Below are 19456 nucleotides of genomic sequence, written 5' to 3'. Positions count from 1 at the left end.
AAAACATCGTGAGGAAGCCTGCATGAGTCTAATGTCATTGAAATTCTGCCATATGTGTATTCTATCAACACGCATTGGAGCAGCGTGGTGAAACAAGCTCCAAACCTTCTCTTCAAAAGGGAAAGGAGCCCTTAGCCCAGCAGTGGGACATTAACAGGCTGTTACTGTTACTGTACACCAAAGTTAATGACGAAGTAATACAAGGAGATTATTGGTAAAATATTCACCAAATACAATATTATGTATAACTGTCGATCTGTTTGTAGATTCATAGCTTTGATATATATAAGTTAATAAAAGTATTTTATTAAGTAATAAAATAAAGAATGATGATACGAGCCGAGATGGTCCAATGGCTAAAACACATCGCTTAACCGAAGACTGTTTAAGCCGCAAGCACCGCTGTATTGTAATGTGTAAATTTCTGATGGAAGACTACTCTACTAATTTCGAACACATACAAAAAAGCGCTTCAAGCCTTTTCCTCTGAAGAAGATGCCTTAGCCAAGCAGCGCTAAGTTTACTGACTCACACATTACAAAAATGTGTTTACGAATTTAGTTAAATTACTTTGAAAATGATTGAAACTTTTTGGAAAATACGGAAAAGTTTTCTGAATACGAATACATTATTGAGTGTGCGCGTGTGTTTGTGTGCATTATATAATGTAATATTGAAGTCAATTAACTGCTTATAATTTCGTATCTTAATTAAAGGAATTGGATTAATAACTCACACGGAGCTAACTAATAAACTTTATGAACGTTTTAATAAGCGAAATAAACAAGAAAACAATTAATGGCTGACTTAGACTTAGGACTGTAAATAGCAACCGCATTCATTTCAACTTGTATGACAACATTGCGTTTAGAACATTTAAATACTAACATTATAGCACGTACACCCTACACACTATATGTTATATATTATCTACATATCAGTATCGGTATCAGCCTGTGAATATCCCACTGCTGGGCTAAGGCCTCCTCTCCCTTTTTTGAGGAGAAGCTTTTGGAGCTTATTCCACGCTGCTTGAATGAGGGTTGGTGGAATACACATGTGGCAGAATTTCAGTGAAAATAGACACATGTAGGTTTCCTCAAGATATTTTCCTTCGCCGTCAAGCATGAGATGAATTATAATAACAAATTAAGCACATGAAAATCCAGTGATTCTTGGCCGGGTTTGAACCCACGATCATCGGTTAAGATTCACGCGCTCATACCACTGGGCCATCTCGGCTTTCTATCTATACATGTACATACATATATATGTATTTATTATACGCCGAAATAGCATCATAGTTATGAAACAGTTAAACGAATTGTTCAATTATTAAAAAACTATTAATTAACAAAACATTTTACATTGTATAATATAATATATAGTTTCAAGTTAGTCGTTAATACAAGTTATACATATAATTAATTAATCTGCAGGAAAAAAGTAACTACTGAGTTTCTTGCCGGTTCTACTCGTTAGAATCTAAACCGTACCGGTGATAACTTTACTACGAATATCTATCAATACAGTATTTTGATTTTCCTTGAAAATTTATCTAATATTGATTGCGTAGTAATTAAACAGTGTAGATTTCCTTGAAAAAATATGAATATAAAACCTTAAAGGTTATCACTGCGCGATAAACTTAAACGAACACACACAATGAATGTCGGTCTGATCTTTCAGCTCCATAAAAGGGGAAGCTGTGATCTCAAAGTCTCAAGATGCATTACTCTTACCGCGTGCCACTGTAGCTAAAACTAATTAGGAAACCTTTAATTGTCCGTAACAATAAGCAGTTAGCTGTTGAAGCTTAATAATGGGTGTGGCTTAAGTGAGGAACGAATATTATATTTAAAGCGATAATGGCGCACTTGTTTACGGGGCCGTCTAATAACGTTATTGTTGCAGGTTCGATCTTGATCCTTTTATTTGACATTCAATATAAGTTTATTGATATAAAAAAATACTGGCCTAATCTAGGGATCACATCTAATTGTTAGAGATATTCAGCCTTATAAACTTACCATTATGAGCTCGTTGTATGTTGGCCGACAAATATATACTACGCCTACGTATTCCTTTGACTTACTAAGATAAATTGAGAAAACAAAGTTTCATATAAAATTATGTCCCACTGCTGGGATTTTCTCACAGTGACATTAATAATAACAAAGGAATGCTAACAAAAATTAACAAATATTTCAAACAGCTTGTATATTACGCCACACGCCGTATCCATAAAGAACGAACGTATAACCGTCGGGTCGGATGGGTTCTCGACGTCGTCTAACCTCGATTTAAGTTTATTTTAGTTTAATATGTCGTTAAATGGTAGCTAATTTCCATGCTTACATGTTTACTCGCCTCTTATAAAGAGGGGTCGCAATATATAAGGTATGGCAACCCCTCTGTATAAATATACATGACACGAGTTATATTGCAAAAGAAATTTTAAACGGAATGCTTAATAATTCCTTCGGTAGTTTTAATTTTCATTAAATTGATTTTGGGATTTCTCTTTAGTATTAAATTAGTTTATGATGTATGCAAGTAATTTATAGACGAGTGAAAACTCCGATAAGTTTTTAATGACTTCATACTTACACGGATTATTGCCAATAATAATATAATGATATTTCATTTTCTTTTATTGCTTGAAATTTTATCATGACCATAACATTTAATATTAGCAAATGATACTTATTAGGTTCGCGGTTCAACACCGTGCAATATAAAATATGATTACTAATCGCGACAGTTCAAAATGCAATTTATGTCATTGTAACACTAAAATTAATTAATATTCGAGATTTAATATTTTATGAAAAAAATTGTATTTTATTTTTACAAATTAAGCATAAAGTGCTTTTATTTTATCGCTGGTGTTTGTTATTTTAGTTATATAGAGTTCGATTATAGTTAAGCTTACAAAAAAAGTTCCTACTGATATTATTAAGATGTTGATACAATTATTCGTTCGTTTTATTTGTTTCCTAATGAGAGAATTTTATTACACGATGGTTTTTTTTTTTGCATTTTGTATGCCTCAAATCTACATACAATAATCTTGATACAGGGTTATGAAATTGTTTTTGTTCAATGTTCGAAAGCGAAGTTGCAGTACAAACTTGCATGTCCGTTTAGAGATTGCAACAAGCTTTACGGGTTCATTGTATCATTTTACAAGCCTGAAGTTTCCCTGTTTTACGACTTAAAGAAAGTGTTGGCGGTTGTGTACAGTTTTACGATCTTTTCTATTGTTAGACACAAGTTTTCTTAACGTGCAATATTTCTATGTTCGTTTCATAGTTACATTGTACGTGTGGTCGTACTCTGAATGTTTGTAATGTTAGATAATAAGGAAAATAACGATTAACCGTTTCTTTATCGGTTTATTATTTCGTGATAATCCACACTTACGTAAACTAAATGTTTTGTCATATCGAATTGCAAAACTCCATACTTCAAATTAATGATAATATAGTATAGGGATGTGTAGATATTGATTATATACATATTAAAAAATATAGTAAAACAGCATATGCTGCATTTCAGCCTAATGGTATTTGTGAAATAAGCAAGAAAAAGCGCTACCGAGCCGCTTTAACCGCGTGCTCATATGATATATATATATATATATATATATATATATATATATATATATATATATCTATATATATATTTTATCCATATATATATATATATATATATATATATATATATATATATATGGATAAAATCATTTTGTATGTAACTATTAGGCATAATTTATGTAGTTTAAGCATATTATTATATGCTTAAACTACATAAATTTTCATATCATACATTAAGCGGCTATATCTGCTGATTATTTATATTATCGTTTTCTATCATATTTATATATCTGTTATAACTATTGCTTCGTTGGTCTAGTGGCTTGATGTAAGGCCGCAGACCCGGAGGTCCTGGTTCAATGCCCAGGTCGGACCAATAAAAAGTTATCGGGTTTTTCTGTCAGAAAATTCTCAGTAGCTTCCCTGAGTCTGGAAGTTGGAAGTGTGTACACTCCCGTGCCTCGGAAAGCACTTAAAGCCGTTAGTGCTGCGCTTGAACTCTTTCCATTCGTGTCGGATTGCCGTCCCATCATTACGTTTTGCTGTTTCCATGGAAATTCTTTTAATAGCTTTTTAACCTGTACCATACAAGTGGGGCGCTTAAATGATATATAGTTCTAATTTTTACTTGGTAGTAGTACTTTGTGCAAGCTCGTCGGGGTAGGTACCACTCACTCATCAGGTATTAACAAAACACTTGGTATTGTTGTATTCTAGTTTGAAGCGTGAGTGAGCCAGTGTATGTGTGACATAGCGTCTTAGTTCCTAAGGTCGGTGGTTCATTGGTAAGAGATGATTAATATTTCTCACAGATCCAGTATCAATAGTGAAATATTTACCAGTCTCTCTTTGTACTAAATAATAATTGTATGACGAAAGAAATAAAATAGTGATTTGATATATTCGTATCGTTTAGATTAACTCGTCCATCACAAGAACGTTCGTAATCTTGACGTGATACATCATCGTGCACGCACGTCTTATATACTTGAGACTCGGAAAAAAATTACCGTTTAGCCTTGTACGATTAATAATAAATAGTTCCCTCGTGATCTCATTATATAATTATATTATATTGGTGGCACATTGGCGATCTAAGGGATGATTAATATTTGTTACAATACCAACGTATATGGGTGGTGATTATACGACGATAAATATACCTATTTATCTAAAAACATTCAATTTACTGATTATATATGATTTAATTGTCATCTTTAATTAGACAGACAGACGTTTTGATATAAATCAACAAAAAACAACACAACATTTTCTTGGTATAGTGACTGTTAAGTGTGACAACGCGAAGTATGTTGGGTCACCATGACGCATGATATATATGTCAAGTGATTCTCAGATGAACAAAGTGCATTTTTTATTAAAACAAATGACTATATGCTTATTTAAATTTATGTCATTTTTTACTGGTGGTAGAGCTTTGTGCAAGCTGTTCTGGGTAGATACCACCCACTCATCAGATAATCTACCGCAAAACAGCAGTACTTGGTATTGTTGTATTCCAGTTTGAAGGGTGAATGAGCCAGTGTAATTACAGGCACAAGGGACATAACATCTTAGTTACCAAGGTTGGTGGCGTATTTGCGATGTAAGCAATGGTTAACATTTCTTTCAATGCCAATGTCTATGGGCATTGGTGACCACTTACCATCAGGTGGCCCATATGCTCGTCCGTCTACCCACACTATAAAAAAAAACTTAATTGTTGTTATTCATTGATTGATTATTTCAAAGTCAAATCTGGTTTGATAATTGGATTTTTTAGATTAACTAAAACTTTTATGTACCTCTCATGATGTATTCAATCTTAAACATAAGAATTTAAATTTCGAAGATATTAATTTAATTTCATAACATGTAAACGTTCTGAATAAACGATCCGGGTCATGTGCATACGTCACGAAGAGCGACCTCTGACGGATCGTGTCATGACATGACATGTCAGACACGTGTGAACGTGCGGGTCTGATTTGATTCGAAATTGGAGCGTCAAAAATAAATCATATATCTATAATAGCTTAGTAATAACAATGTTTTGATGGCGTCGACTCTAATGAAATGTTACCAGTAATAACGAAAATTATACTTCTTTTTTTAATTGTGAGATGAATTTTATAGACAAGGGTATAAGAGATTTTTATTACGATTTTTAAATAAATAATTTATTTCTTAATTAAAAATAAAAAGTATAATTGACCATGACAAGTGGAGTTCGAATAAATCACAGCTGACGAAATCACCATTTAATGCGATCCTTATCAATTGTATGGTGTTTCTATAAATAATAAAAAAAAGCTATGCTTTAATTGTACAGATACAACAAGTGTACAAATGAGAATGGCGGGCGTAATTAATAAAATAATTTTAAATTTGAAATAAAATACCAATCATTAAATTGTGAGTAACTTTTATATTACTGAGCTTTTATTTAAAAAAAAAATGGACCCGTTACACTTTTACTTTACACGCATGCTTTATATTTGTATAATTATGATACTACCTTCTTCTAAATTCCTAATTGACTATCTCGTCTCAGAAAGTGTATAAGGTAGGTAGTAGTAAATATTACTTGAAGTTTTATTTTTCTGTCGGTACACTTATCGCGTTAATATAAATTGCCTTTCACTTATTTTCCTAAACATATTTAGTTTTTTGGTAATACCAACATGTGACTTTCGGTGATACGCAACCGATTCGGTAGCGTATTTACAAAGCTATATTTGTTATAACAGAGAACACGGCCAATATTTGACCAAATGTTGGTCTTGGATGACAATATGTTGTGTTTGTTAATTGAAGTTTAAATGTGCAAATATTCACTAAAATTAAACTAAATATTGAATTATCAATTTTCGAGGCTTTAACTACGTGATCTGATTTACTACTAAAATTGAGGAATTTTATAATGTAAGCATCGACGGTTTATTAATAATTAAGTTTATTAAGTCAAATAGTTTTGTATGGTTACTTTGATACAAACAGACAGAATATAATATAGAAGAATATTTGCAGTGCAATATGTATAATTAAATAAACCATGATCGAAACAAGGTATTTATATAAGCTTTTATTTTATGTCACAAGGGTTAGTTTATAATAATATTAAAAACATTCTTAATTTAATAGTATACCTCAGGATAAGGTTCTGCATTTGTTACCGTGTTGTGTCAAATAAACAAAAGAATAAATAATATTTTGTGTGTTTAATAACATACTCCTTTTTATACATCAATTTTCATCTCACCGTTTTCATTTATAAAGTCGGTCTTCGATATTCATATACAGTATCTACTCTATAACGTAATAAAAGTATGGCAAGAGAATTTAAATTTTTATTGTTTGGAAGATTAATTATGTCAAATATATCTAAATTTGCTTTTATATTAAGGAAGCCAGACTGCCTTATCTGTTATCTCAATTGTTTATTCGTAAATATTATTAAGAGATAGAAGATTAGATAATATTCATACTCGTTTTCATACTCAACTAAAAATTAATCAGAAGCTAATAAAATTAATTTGAATATTAAAATTATTATATTAGTATTATTACATATTTAATATCCTATATATAAAAGTAAATTCGCTTCAATATGAAAATATTCAAAACGCTATTTCTCATCGCTCGGACCAGAGACACATCAGAACAAAGTAGAAAGTTTTGCGTCTAAGTTTTTACAACAGGGTGTGTCGGTCAGTGGGGACATATGACGGCATTTTCACCTCTTTATGTCGGCCTTTTTTATTGGTTCCGTTTAAACTCGCACTGGAGAATTACTCTCCGTGAGAGCACTGACAGTTTTACGTCCCACTGAGACTAAATGTTTTTAAGTGTTTCGAAACTCGTCGTGATGTTGATGGCCGTTTGAATTTCACATGAGAATGAATTTCAAGAAGTTCCTACTTACGGAATTAAACTTGTAGAATTTTTCATTTATACAAAAATAATGCGGTGTAACATGTGATTCTATCGTAAGCTGTAGGCTATTATTTTAAATAATAAATAAAAGTTTTGCGTTTTGTTTTGTTTTTTTATGTAAAATAAATCACAATTGTATTTGAGCTGATATTTTCTAATAATAATTTATCAAAGTTGCCAAGTCAAAAAATATACTACATATCTCTTTATTATTAAATAAACTTTATTAATATTAATTTCATAATTTACATTTCAACAAATTTAAAGTGACACTATTATAATAACATATCTTTATTTAAATACAAAGTGCAAGTTTTAAATGCGTAATTGAATGGCTTGTGCAAATAAAAGACTTCAACGCGTTCGTCATTAGCCGTCAGTTTCAAACTGACCTTTAAAATCGATAATCCATTAAATTATGATGCACACTATTCTAAAAAATGAACGTGTTTTAAAACTATTAAAATGAATAAAAAAACATTCAGTATTAAAAAGATTTTTATTTTTTACATTTCTATATCCTTTTTTATGCATGATGCGCAAATTTTCATCTCATGGTTCGTGAAGGATCGCGAATAGAAGTGAAAGGAACGTTTAAGAAAATCAATATATACACATAAAAAGTCAAAAACATTCTATATACATAAATAAATATTATAATAAATAAATAAGCCGAGATGGCCTAGTGGTAAGAACGCGTGAATCTTAACCGATGATCGTGGGTTCAAACCCGGGCAAGCACCACTGTATTTTCATGTGCTTAATTTGTGTTTATAATTCATCTCGTGCTTAACGGTGAAGGAAAACATCGTGAGGAAACCCGCATGTGTCTAATTTCATTGAAATTCTGCCACATGTGTATTCTACCAAACCGCATTGGAGCAGCGTGGTGGAATAAGCTCCAAACCTTCAGCTCAAAAGGGAGAGGAGGCCTTAGCTCAGCAGTGGGACATTAACAGGCTGTTACAATAAATAAATATAAAACATTTTAAACAAATAAATAATTTTGGAGAACTTTGAAAATGTCAATCGATGATAAGATTTAAATAAATAATTAAGAGGCTTAATTAATCAATCAATACAGTGATATTTAAATTCTCAAATGTTTGATTAATATAATTTTTAGTGGCGTTAGATTTCGTTAAAACGATTATGAAAGTATACATCGTAAAACTATTTGGACGCAAGTTTCATTGTAAAAATGTATAATTGATTTATACATATAACAAATGTAGTCGATGTATGCGTAGTCTGTAGATAAGCTTATGGAATAGTTATTGAAAAGAAGAGATAAAGAAAAAGGACAAACACATGTATAAATTAACCAATATCCCTAATAATAAATGCTATAAAACACAAAAGTTACTTGGTTAATATAATATTTAATAACAAAAAATTATATTAATGTTCATCCTTAAAAGTGTAAGCAAAATAAATTAAAGTAAGCTGTAAAGAATTAGCTTAATTTAGCAAAAAAAAATCACAAAGAGCTTTCATTGTTTCGATAATTCAAACGCTGGGATATTATATACTCAAAATGATACTATAACTTTTGACGGTTTTCGCTACAAAATTGATGCTCAGAGACAACCTTACGATTTGCATTTGACATCTTCACCTCCCACTTATTATTTAACTCGATAACCTTTACCAGAAACTAAATTAAGATGATTTATTCATTAATTTTTGGACAAAGTATGATTTATTGGGTGTGATAAAAATTCCATATACATACACTGATCATTGTGGAATTTTATATTATATTAAATGCTAATTAGTTTTGTAAGCTTCGCACTCAATTAGTTATTAGTAAATAGATTTGACACACTTATTTTTCTATTTGTTAGTGTTTTTCAATCTATTAGTGTAATTGCCTTTCGCCTAATGGTTTTAGGCATGGCGACTCTTTAATGAAATTGAAATTAGGAATTATGATAAGCGTAAATCAAAACAGCTGATCCTTTTTGTTTTGTTTTGTAAGTGGTTCGAGTTTTATTTAATTGCTTTTCAAAATACTATTATAACATTATCTTGATTGGATATTAATAATGACGCCAAATCTCAAAGTCTCGCCACTTGTGCAGAATATTTATAGTCGAAGGTGTGCCAAAAATCAGATGCATACTTTAAGAAAAACTTTATAGACGTTATAAGTGAATAGAAAGTTCAAGAAATCACCATCAAAATTTAATAACAGTTTTGAGGAATGTTACAATGAAGCTTATTTGAAATATCACTAGCAGGGAATTCATAAATTTATTTATCGTGGAATGGCTATACCTCGCATAGATAAGGAAACGGTAGTATGGTTCCTAGCAAAATAAATTAATTTAAATTTGGTCACGTGCATAATAATAATAATAAAATATGAATAATAAATTTTAATGAAAAAAAATATATAAACACTATCAAAAAAAAGTTTTTATGTTTGTTCGATCATTAACTAATCACCAAATGCTTCATTAATTATTATATAATAATTAAGCTAATATGTTTTTATAAGAAAAAAGGCATGGTAACTATGTACTACTGTTAAACCAGTTTAATTTTTTTTGTATGAATCTTATTACTTGAATAAATAAATAAATAATATTATTATAAAATATATTTTTTATTTATTAAGTTTTACGCGTTTAAGCGTATAATATAAGCGTAACGTAAGCGTAGTATATAAAATGTAAAAAGTTTTATTTTAACGACTAATCGTTAAAGTAAAACATTTAAATTACATATATTTATGTAATTGCTTTAAGAAATACAGGACGCATAGTTATATTGAGCGTTAACATTACCGTACGTGTTTTGATCTCGTCATGTTTACTAGCAAAGGTTTACGATTTTAGAATATTAGTAAATGGCAGAACGAAGATCTTACTTATATTAAAACAAAATAAATATCATGTAGATTGAGATGTTTGAAGTGATGTGTATATGTATGATATTTGAAATCGCTTATTTCCTCGTATTATATATTATATAAATACCCTTGATAATGTTTTTATTAATACATTATGATAAAATAATTATTTTCCATTATAATAAAAAAAATAATACATATAATTTTATGACCGCGGGTTTATCTTTTTTATTTTAATAGGATCTCCAACAAGGAATATACATGATAAGCTTTAAATACATTATAAGGGTTATAAGTCTATGTGCTCCTTCAGTTACACGAGATCACAGCATCCATCCCATACAACTAAATAAAAGCTAATATATTAAAATTAAAATTAAGAACAAAATAAATTAAACAAATAACATATATAAATATAAGGTGATCCATTATTTTTTTAGAAAAGGATAATATTTTTTACTAAAGAATATAAAATGATGTGTTTTATTTAATATTGTTTTTAATTTATTTTATGCATATAAAGATTTTAACATAGATATCAAAATATAAAATACTGACGCCACCAGGTAGCGTATAGTCTTGTTCCTAATATGGTAAGGTGATTATTTATTGTGAAATAAATATTTATAACAATTAAAGTTACATTATATTATTATAAAATCTACAAATGCTTCTGTTTTGAAAATTAATTATAAGAAAAAAAAACTAAAGATTAAGAGATAACGTATATTTTATAAAGTAGGCTTTCTATGGAAATGGATTCTGAAATTCTTACCTCACAGTCGGAAAACTGAACTGATGTGTCGATTCAAAAGTGCTCGTAAGTGCCTACATGAATATGTATAATTTTTAAATATAACAAAATTTTTAACAAAGAATATATTTAAATTGTTACAAAAGTAAATAAGTCGTATATATATACATTTATAAAAATAGTTTTTAAGTCAGTTAAAATAGCTTTAGATGTCTATAAATACATACATATATAATATATAAGAACACAATTCGCAATTAACGAAACGAAACCAAAGAAGAAATAAAAACTGAAAAATGAAACGGATTCAAAAGTCTATGGAAATACAATATCAATTGTTATAAGAAAAAATAAAATGATAAGGAAATATATGTTATAATTTAAGCTATAGTAGCTCTATGTAGAGTTTAAGCCCTAACTATGGCACACAGGATTCATTGGAAGGGAAAAAAATACATTCTAATAATAGAGATTAAAAAACATAGCAATGTGACGTGTGTACTTCTAAAACAAGACAGGCCATCTTGCTAAATCTGTATTTGGCTTAATTAGTGTAGAAGTATTTTAAAAGCGTTTTTATATCAAGACAGACATAGCTTAGTACTAAAATAACGTGTAGTAATAAGTTTGTTCTGTGATTTGAACAATTGATATACATATTGAACTTAAACTTAAATAATAAAAGTATAAAGTAAGTATATTCTTTTATTATACTTATATTTTTAAAATCAATTTGATTAATTTAATACAAACTTATATAAATTATATATCATTAAAATAATATGAAACAATTAGTTTAAGTATATATCATAATGAAAATTATAAGTATTGTGTAATGAATACAAGGTTAGTTTGAGGTTACGCGTAAAAAATTACGGTAATATACGTATGATAGCAATCGTAATCAATCATTTATGATGTGATATGTGATAGGGATTATCCAATGCAAACATTACTTGATTACATCAGGTCACGGATTTGAGTTTCGAACGTGTAATAGATGTATTAGGGTCGGAGTTTCGAAATCGAAAATGGATTTTAATTTAAGGAAAAGATAATACGTAGAATATTTTAAATTTTTAATTTTATATATATATTAGTAATCGAAAAGTTAAATAATTAAGATTTACGAATGTCAAATGAAATATATATTAAAAAAGTGTTCAAAAACTAAATCGCTCTGATTAAAAATCAATATTACTAAATTTAATTTAATTATTTCTAGGCGTTTTTATAAACTCACACATATAAAGTTTTTATTCAAGAGATTTTTATTAATGACAAACACAAATAATACGAAATGTAACAAATAATCCAGGTATTATGAGATTAAATGGCTACGTTGTAAAATTAATTATTAAAAACTTACCGTGAAGTTTTGAAAATCTGGTAACAACAGCAACTCCGATGTTTTCATAAAAAAGTTTGATCGTTTTTCACTCAACTGTTTTATATCATATCATGTTTTCACTCACACTAATTATGCGCACAATTACCGGAACACAAATATTGTAATTGTACTATTTCTATAAATATTTGCAAAAAAAATGTCCGATATAAATTGCGCGAATTCAAAATTGGAGCGCGCGCGTCCGTGCGTACGCGCAACGCGAGTCACCCGATTCGTTTTTCAAACCGTCCCCGAGGCTCACTCGGATGTGGCCCGTGTGTGACTGTACACTCATCTTGCACTTCACGATCACCGAAGAAGACACGTTCGCTGTCCTTTTCGCTCACCCTTCGTGATCTATCGTCGTCCCCCTCCCTCTTATTATCAGAGGTTAAACCGCGCTCATCTGTCAGTCGGCACGCGGACACCGGGTGGGAAGGTCGCGTCCACATTTACCGTTACTTTCTCTATGCGTCGTACCATAAAACACGTACCGTATGACGCGCGCTATTCTGTCGAGCCGCCGATGCTTCTTGGTAATTTATTTATTTGAGCGCAGGTGCCTCTCTCGATATTTTATTGATGGCCCGCTATAGGTGTGTCCGCTTATTTTAAAGGGCTTCCAGGTCGAATAACGGTTGTTTACGATTATGAAACTCATTGTTTCGACATAAAGTTTTATGACTCGCGTTTCCAAAATGAAATTAGGTCAAAGTTGACAAAAAGTCAAGAACGTAAATGAGCTGCGTTGACATTAACGAGCGATAAATCAGCGCTGGCGCACAAAACTAGATCACCGAAATCGAGCGGCGGCGAAATTTATCACCGACCAATCGGGTGCTCGCGAAATGACATGTACGCTAGATCACTCGCTTAGATCATCGGCGCGCGCGCAGCACTCGCGGCGATTGGCGTGAACGGCACAAGCCCCGCCTGTACCGTTATAGGGGGGCAATGACTGCCCTCCTAAAGTGGGGGTTTAGTAGATCAATGAATATAAGAGGGGATCGTTGACATACGCCATTTAATTAATACGACCGATGCTATTTTATTGTTAGATAATAAATAACAAGACCCGCGATGGACACGGAACTGGCGCGCGTCAGTGTCTGAGCTGTTTATTTCCTGTTGCGCTAGTATTAATAATTTATGAATACGTAATGTACAATATAATTTTGCTAATACTCAATATAAAACCTGTTTATAAATATTAATATAACAGGAATATTGTTTATGAATTATTGAATTAGGATTTTGTCTTTACAATTTACAAGCTAAAAGAAATTGGGTATGCGAAAGTAACCAGCTCTTATAAAGTTCATTCCATAACATATTCGGTAATTTGATGTGTCGTTGAATTCGTGGATGAAAGCAGATATTTGCCCATATGTATGTGTGTACCCATATATGGATACATACATATTTATTATACTATGGCTTCTTCGGTTCATATATCAATGTTATACATTAAGCTTAACCCTTACCTGTCTAATGTACCTGCTTCTTTATTATTATATATTGAATTATCAAAAGTTAAAAGTATTTGATGTCTATTTTATAATATAAAATATCGTTAGTTGACTTTACAAAATAAACTTCAACTTCTTTTAACAATCAAGTATATATAACTATTATAATTTAGAAGCTATATGTCGATATGGGCTTATGTGTCATTACTCATTGCAATCATATGTCAGGTTTGATGATTACTTGGTGGTAGGGCTTTGTGCATGAATGGATAGATACCACTCACTCATTTCATACTCTACTACCAAACAGCAATACTTTGTATTATTGTATTCCGGTTTGAAGAGTGAGTCATTGTCATACACATGGGTCAAAACATCTTATTTCTCAAGATTGGTGGCGCAATGACGATGTAAGGGATGGTTAATATTTCTTACAGCAACATGTCTATAGAAAGTGGCACACTAAGGTGTCCCATTTACCAGACCACCTATGTAGTGAATTAAAAAAAATGTTATAATTCAAATAAAACATCCCAAAGATACCATTAATGTATCGAATGATATTCTAATCCATAATTAATATCCGCTATCACGCAGCGCATCTGCAGTAAAATCGTTTGCGGCAATCATATTTTTCGTTTATCAAACTACTTATTACTAAGTCAAAAACCATATCATAGACTTAGTAAGCGTTTAATATAAACCAGTATACCAAGCAGTTTTATAATGACGTAAACTTGGTAACCTCTGTCAAGCGCCCACTGTGAGGTTATATGTACATAAAATTCATAGGTCAAATGCACTCAAACGGTAGGAATTGAATAAATTGTCGTAATTTATTACCCAAATATGTGTAGTTATGTTATAAAAAAATTAAATTATGTAATATTATTAACTAAAATATTACTAGCGTTTTACTATTTTGCTGCTTTACATATTTACTTTACTATGTAATTTTAGCTTAAGTATTCTAGGCCAAGAAAGATATTTTTATAAAAAAAATATACCCAACCTGATGGTTAGAACGCGTAAATCTTATCTGATAATCATGTGTTTAAACCCGGGCAAGCACCACTGAATTTTCATGTGCTTAATTTGTGTTTATAATTCATCTCGTGCTTGACGGTGAAGGAAATCATCGTGAGGAAAAAATATATCCTAATAAACAATATTTTAATTTAAAATGTTATGTGATGACTGATCTTTTAAAGGTAATTTATGTTTTCATCTCGCGATCCGTGTGAACCTAAAGTATATTTTCTGAGTTACATACTGGTTCTTCTCGGTAGAATCTGCATTTAGAACCGTTGGTAACTTCATATTACAATATTGTCAAATGATTTCAATAGTGCTTGCAGGAACCAACTTAACTAAGGTATATTTTGACTTTGTCATAAAATACTCCACACTCCATTAATCCGTTTCAATTAAATCCGAAATGCTATCTTTGGTGCGGATGAATATAATGTCATCTTGAACGATTATAAGCAACACAGTACAGAATGCGCATACACTGTAATGCCAGCGTGTGCGCAAACACGACTATACTCTCAATTTTACTGGTGGTAGAGCTTTGTGCAAGCTCGTCTGGGTAGGTACCACCCACACATCAGATATTCTACCGCAAAACAGCAGTACTTATTATTGTTGTGTTCCGGTTTGAAGGGTGAGTGAGCCAGTGTAATTACAGGCACAAGGGACATAAAATCTTTGTTCCCAAGGTTGGTGGCGCATTGGCTATGTAAGCGATGGTTGACATTTCCTACAATGCCAATGTCTAAGGGCATTTGGTGACCACTTACCATCAGGTGGCCCATATGCTCGTCCGTCTTCCTATTTTATGAAAAAAAAAAATCTCTCTCGATTAAATTGATCAAAGTTCTGCACGATTGGATAGAGTTCAGGCGCAGGACAGGTACGGAAGTATAAGCACTGCTAGTTTCCAAACTCCAGGCTTGAACCTGGGACCTCGAAAGCTTATAAGCTAGCCACTAGACCGAAGTGAATATTGTAATTAGCTGACGGGAAAAAAATGAGTCCTTCAGTCCAGAACACAGCATAGAAGTTTTCATTATGTTTATAAAACACAAGATAGACAACTACAGGTAGTTACACTTACGAACAATTCGATCAACTGGGAAATAAACTGGGGTGTTCACATTCGTATATTCGTTCCCATTTTACGATCACCAGCGTCTGCACCATATATGGTATCTTATAAAAACATCTGCATTCAATTTGTTAGGCCAACGCAGATATAAAACCTTAAACGATTGGATCTATTGCTGTGTGATATTCTCTTTATTTTTTTTTCACGATAGCTACAATTTATCCTTTATGGCTCTCCTGAAATAGAAATACGAGAGGACAGAAATTATAGGAAGAATCTATATTCCGAACCGCTTGTAACGCAATATCAATAACATTTCAAAAGTTTAATTGAATTTAAGCAAAAGCAACATTTTGTCAGTATCCCACAGCTGGGCTAAGACCTTTAAAGCTTTACTTACTTTTTTAATATTAGGCTTACTCTATAATGCAGGTTGAAATGCAACTAATTGAATGAAATTATGTTTATTTTTACGAATTACAGTTTGTTTTACATGTTTATTTTTATGAATATGTGTAGTTGCTATTTTTAATTAAGATATATACATACTTTTGTAGATATATCTTAATTAAAAATAGCAACTACACAAATTATGATCGCCTTATATAATTATATAAATATATAAGAATGCAGTCAACCGTTGAGTTGCAGCAAATTACACTTTTACTTCACGGTATAAATATTTAAACAGCAAACGGCACTAATGTATACATATATTTGGAATAGACGAAGATTTATAGAAGAATATTTGCATATTCTTCAAGGTTTGTGGCCCTTAACTTCGTTTCCCTGACATCAGAGGACGCAATCAACTATTTTTTTATCGTCTCTGAAACATCTGTGATTTGATTTTTATTTTATTCGATGATCTATACAATTGTTTTAGGTATGCTCTTATTTACAATGCAATAGAGAAAATTTGATTTTGTTGAAATTTAAACCTTTTTCACAAAATTAAATTATCATTTCATTTAATATGCAATGCTTTTCGGTAGCATGTCAACACAAAATTCTATTTTAAAAACTGGTGATTGATAAAACTTTCTTATTCTATAAAATAAATATCCTGGGACACTATTCACACACGGCCATCTGATCATCACTATGGAAACCAGACAACTGATATACTACATATACTACTTTTCTTTTGTAAATACATACTTAGATAGATAATTACACCCACACTCAGGACAAACAGACATGTTCATGCACACAAATATCTGTCCTGGGTGGGAATCGAACCCACAACCTTCGGCGTGAAAGGCAAGTATCTACCAACCACGCCTACCGGCCCGTCATTCTAATAAGAGAATAATTATTATAACGAAATTATGTATAATTTATATTATATTTAATTTTGATGTCAATGCAGTCATAAAATATGAAGATAATGTCGATTAAAATAATAACAATAACGTCTAATTTATACCAAAATCAATTTTAAAAAATTTCAAAGATATACCAGATATACCCTTATAGATATACCAGAATTGCAATGTTTCACATAAACAAAGATATAATATTTAATACAACTCAAACTATATTCTTTTAATTATAGCGTTTTCAAAAGGTCATAAAATAGATTACAAAATTCCTCTAAGAAAATGTATGCAAATCTCACTTACTAAACTTAAACGTGAAAGTTCAGCTCTTTTTTTTCGATTGTGCTATTGAAACTAATTAGATGTAGATACAGTTTTATGTAAATAAGTAACCGGTATCGTGGACGTTAGCACCTATTTTGTGGTTTTTCAGCGAACATTAAGTATAAATAATAGTTTTCGTGTTTTAAAGGAATTAGAACACCAAAGAATATAGAATGAACCAAAAGAGTTCAACGGTACTATGGCTATCTTGCAATGTCAACATCGCAGATTCGGTCTTGTTTAAAGGTTTACACTGAACTGCTAATGTTGAAAGCTTAGAAGAAATTTAAAGAATAATAATGTTTTGAATATGTAAACTAGCGATCGATCTCGCTTCTGTATATTCCAAAAATAACAGTAGCAGCCTGTGAATGTCCCACAGCTGAGCTAAGGCCTCCTCTCCCTTTTTGAGGAGAAGGTTTGGAGCTTATTCCATCACGCTGCTCCACTGCGGATTGGTGGAATACACATGTGGTAGAACTTCAGTCAAATTCGACACATGCAGGTTTCTCACGATGTTTTCCTTCACCGTTGAGATGAAGTATTATAACAAATTTAGCACATGAAAATTCAAGGATACTAGCCCGGGTTTGAAGCCACGATCATCGGTTAAGATTCACGCGTTCTTAACACTTGGTTATCTCGACTTTCAAACATATTAAAAACCAAATAAAAATTGCCACGCCATATGTTTTCATATAATTATATTTTTGATCTTTATCACGTATTAAAGATTGATAATTTGAGGGAAAAGGACAGCTAATATTGATGAAAGTATTCATTTACTTAATAATATTTAAAATTAAGTATTTCCGAGCAATCAAATTCTAATTGGAAATGTTCAGATATATTTTAGTTACGGTCTTGTTAGCAATACATAAAATATCCGTAATTAAAGAAATTTCAGCGAACAAAAAATTTCAAGCAATATAAGTAAGAAATATCATATCATATCATCAAAGAAAAGTAACTGTTTGTAAATTGCTATGCAGACCTTCATCCTAAGAAAGCTTGGAGTTATTCCAATGATTTGGTAGTTTTTGGATTTCGTAATCTTGCAGATTTTCTTATAATATCTTCCGAGCACAAGATGAATATGCTACACAAATTCCTTGGCTGGATGTGAACCTGCAATTTTCTGTCAAAAATTTTACTACTTGGCCATCATGGCATGAATTTAATATAAATATTTGAATGTGATTATTAATATTTAAATAGAAAAAATATCTTATTGCATCTCATTTCACTCTGACAGCCCTGGATATAGCACATAACAATACGGTTCGCACGTAAGCACGGAAGCTCGTAGTGGCTTATAAGGCTGTCTCGTCAAACGTCAAGCGCACACGCCGACGTGATGCGCGACGCTGCAGATAGATGGCGGTAGAGGTCACGATCTTAGAACTTGCGATTTGTAAGATAACTTAGATATATAGCTCTATCTTAAAAAAATACTTATAATAAAATTCACTGATATTTTAAAAGTTTTTATAATAATAATGATATTTGGCAAAAAAGTATAAAACTATTTACAAATTTTTTAAAGTACTAAAATACGGTAAGCACGAGATAAAAAATTAAGAGTAATAAATATATTAAAACTAAAAATTTTAAGAGTTTATAAAATTCTAAGATTTCTACGCTTTAATAAGACAAGTCAGTACGGAATCAAAAGCACTCTAATAATCACACACA

At 31.1% G+C, this 19456-nt stretch overlaps 1 protein-coding gene across 1 annotated transcript in view; it reads right to left on the bottom strand.

Annotated features, from left to right (window-relative positions):
- Positions 1-12798, bottom strand: part of LOC126774482 (protein embryonic gonad-like) — a 122575-nt gene extending 109777 nt beyond the window's left edge. Inside the window, exon 1 of the mRNA XM_050496045.1 lies at positions 12516-12798. Within this exon, the coding sequence (XP_050352002.1) occupies positions 12516-12563 (48 nt within the window). The 5' untranslated portion in view covers positions 12564-12798. The remainder of the gene's footprint in view (positions 1-12515) is intronic.
- Between the last annotated feature and the right edge of the window lie 6658 nt (positions 12799-19456).

This window comes from Nymphalis io, chromosome 16 (genome assembly GCF_905147045.1).
Source record: "Nymphalis io chromosome 16, ilAglIoxx1.1, whole genome shotgun sequence".
Lineage (NCBI taxonomy): Eukaryota > Metazoa > Arthropoda > Insecta > Lepidoptera > Nymphalidae > Nymphalis > Nymphalis io.
The sequence above is the reverse complement of the archived record's forward strand: the minus strand, read 5'-3'. Positions and strand labels throughout refer to the sequence as shown.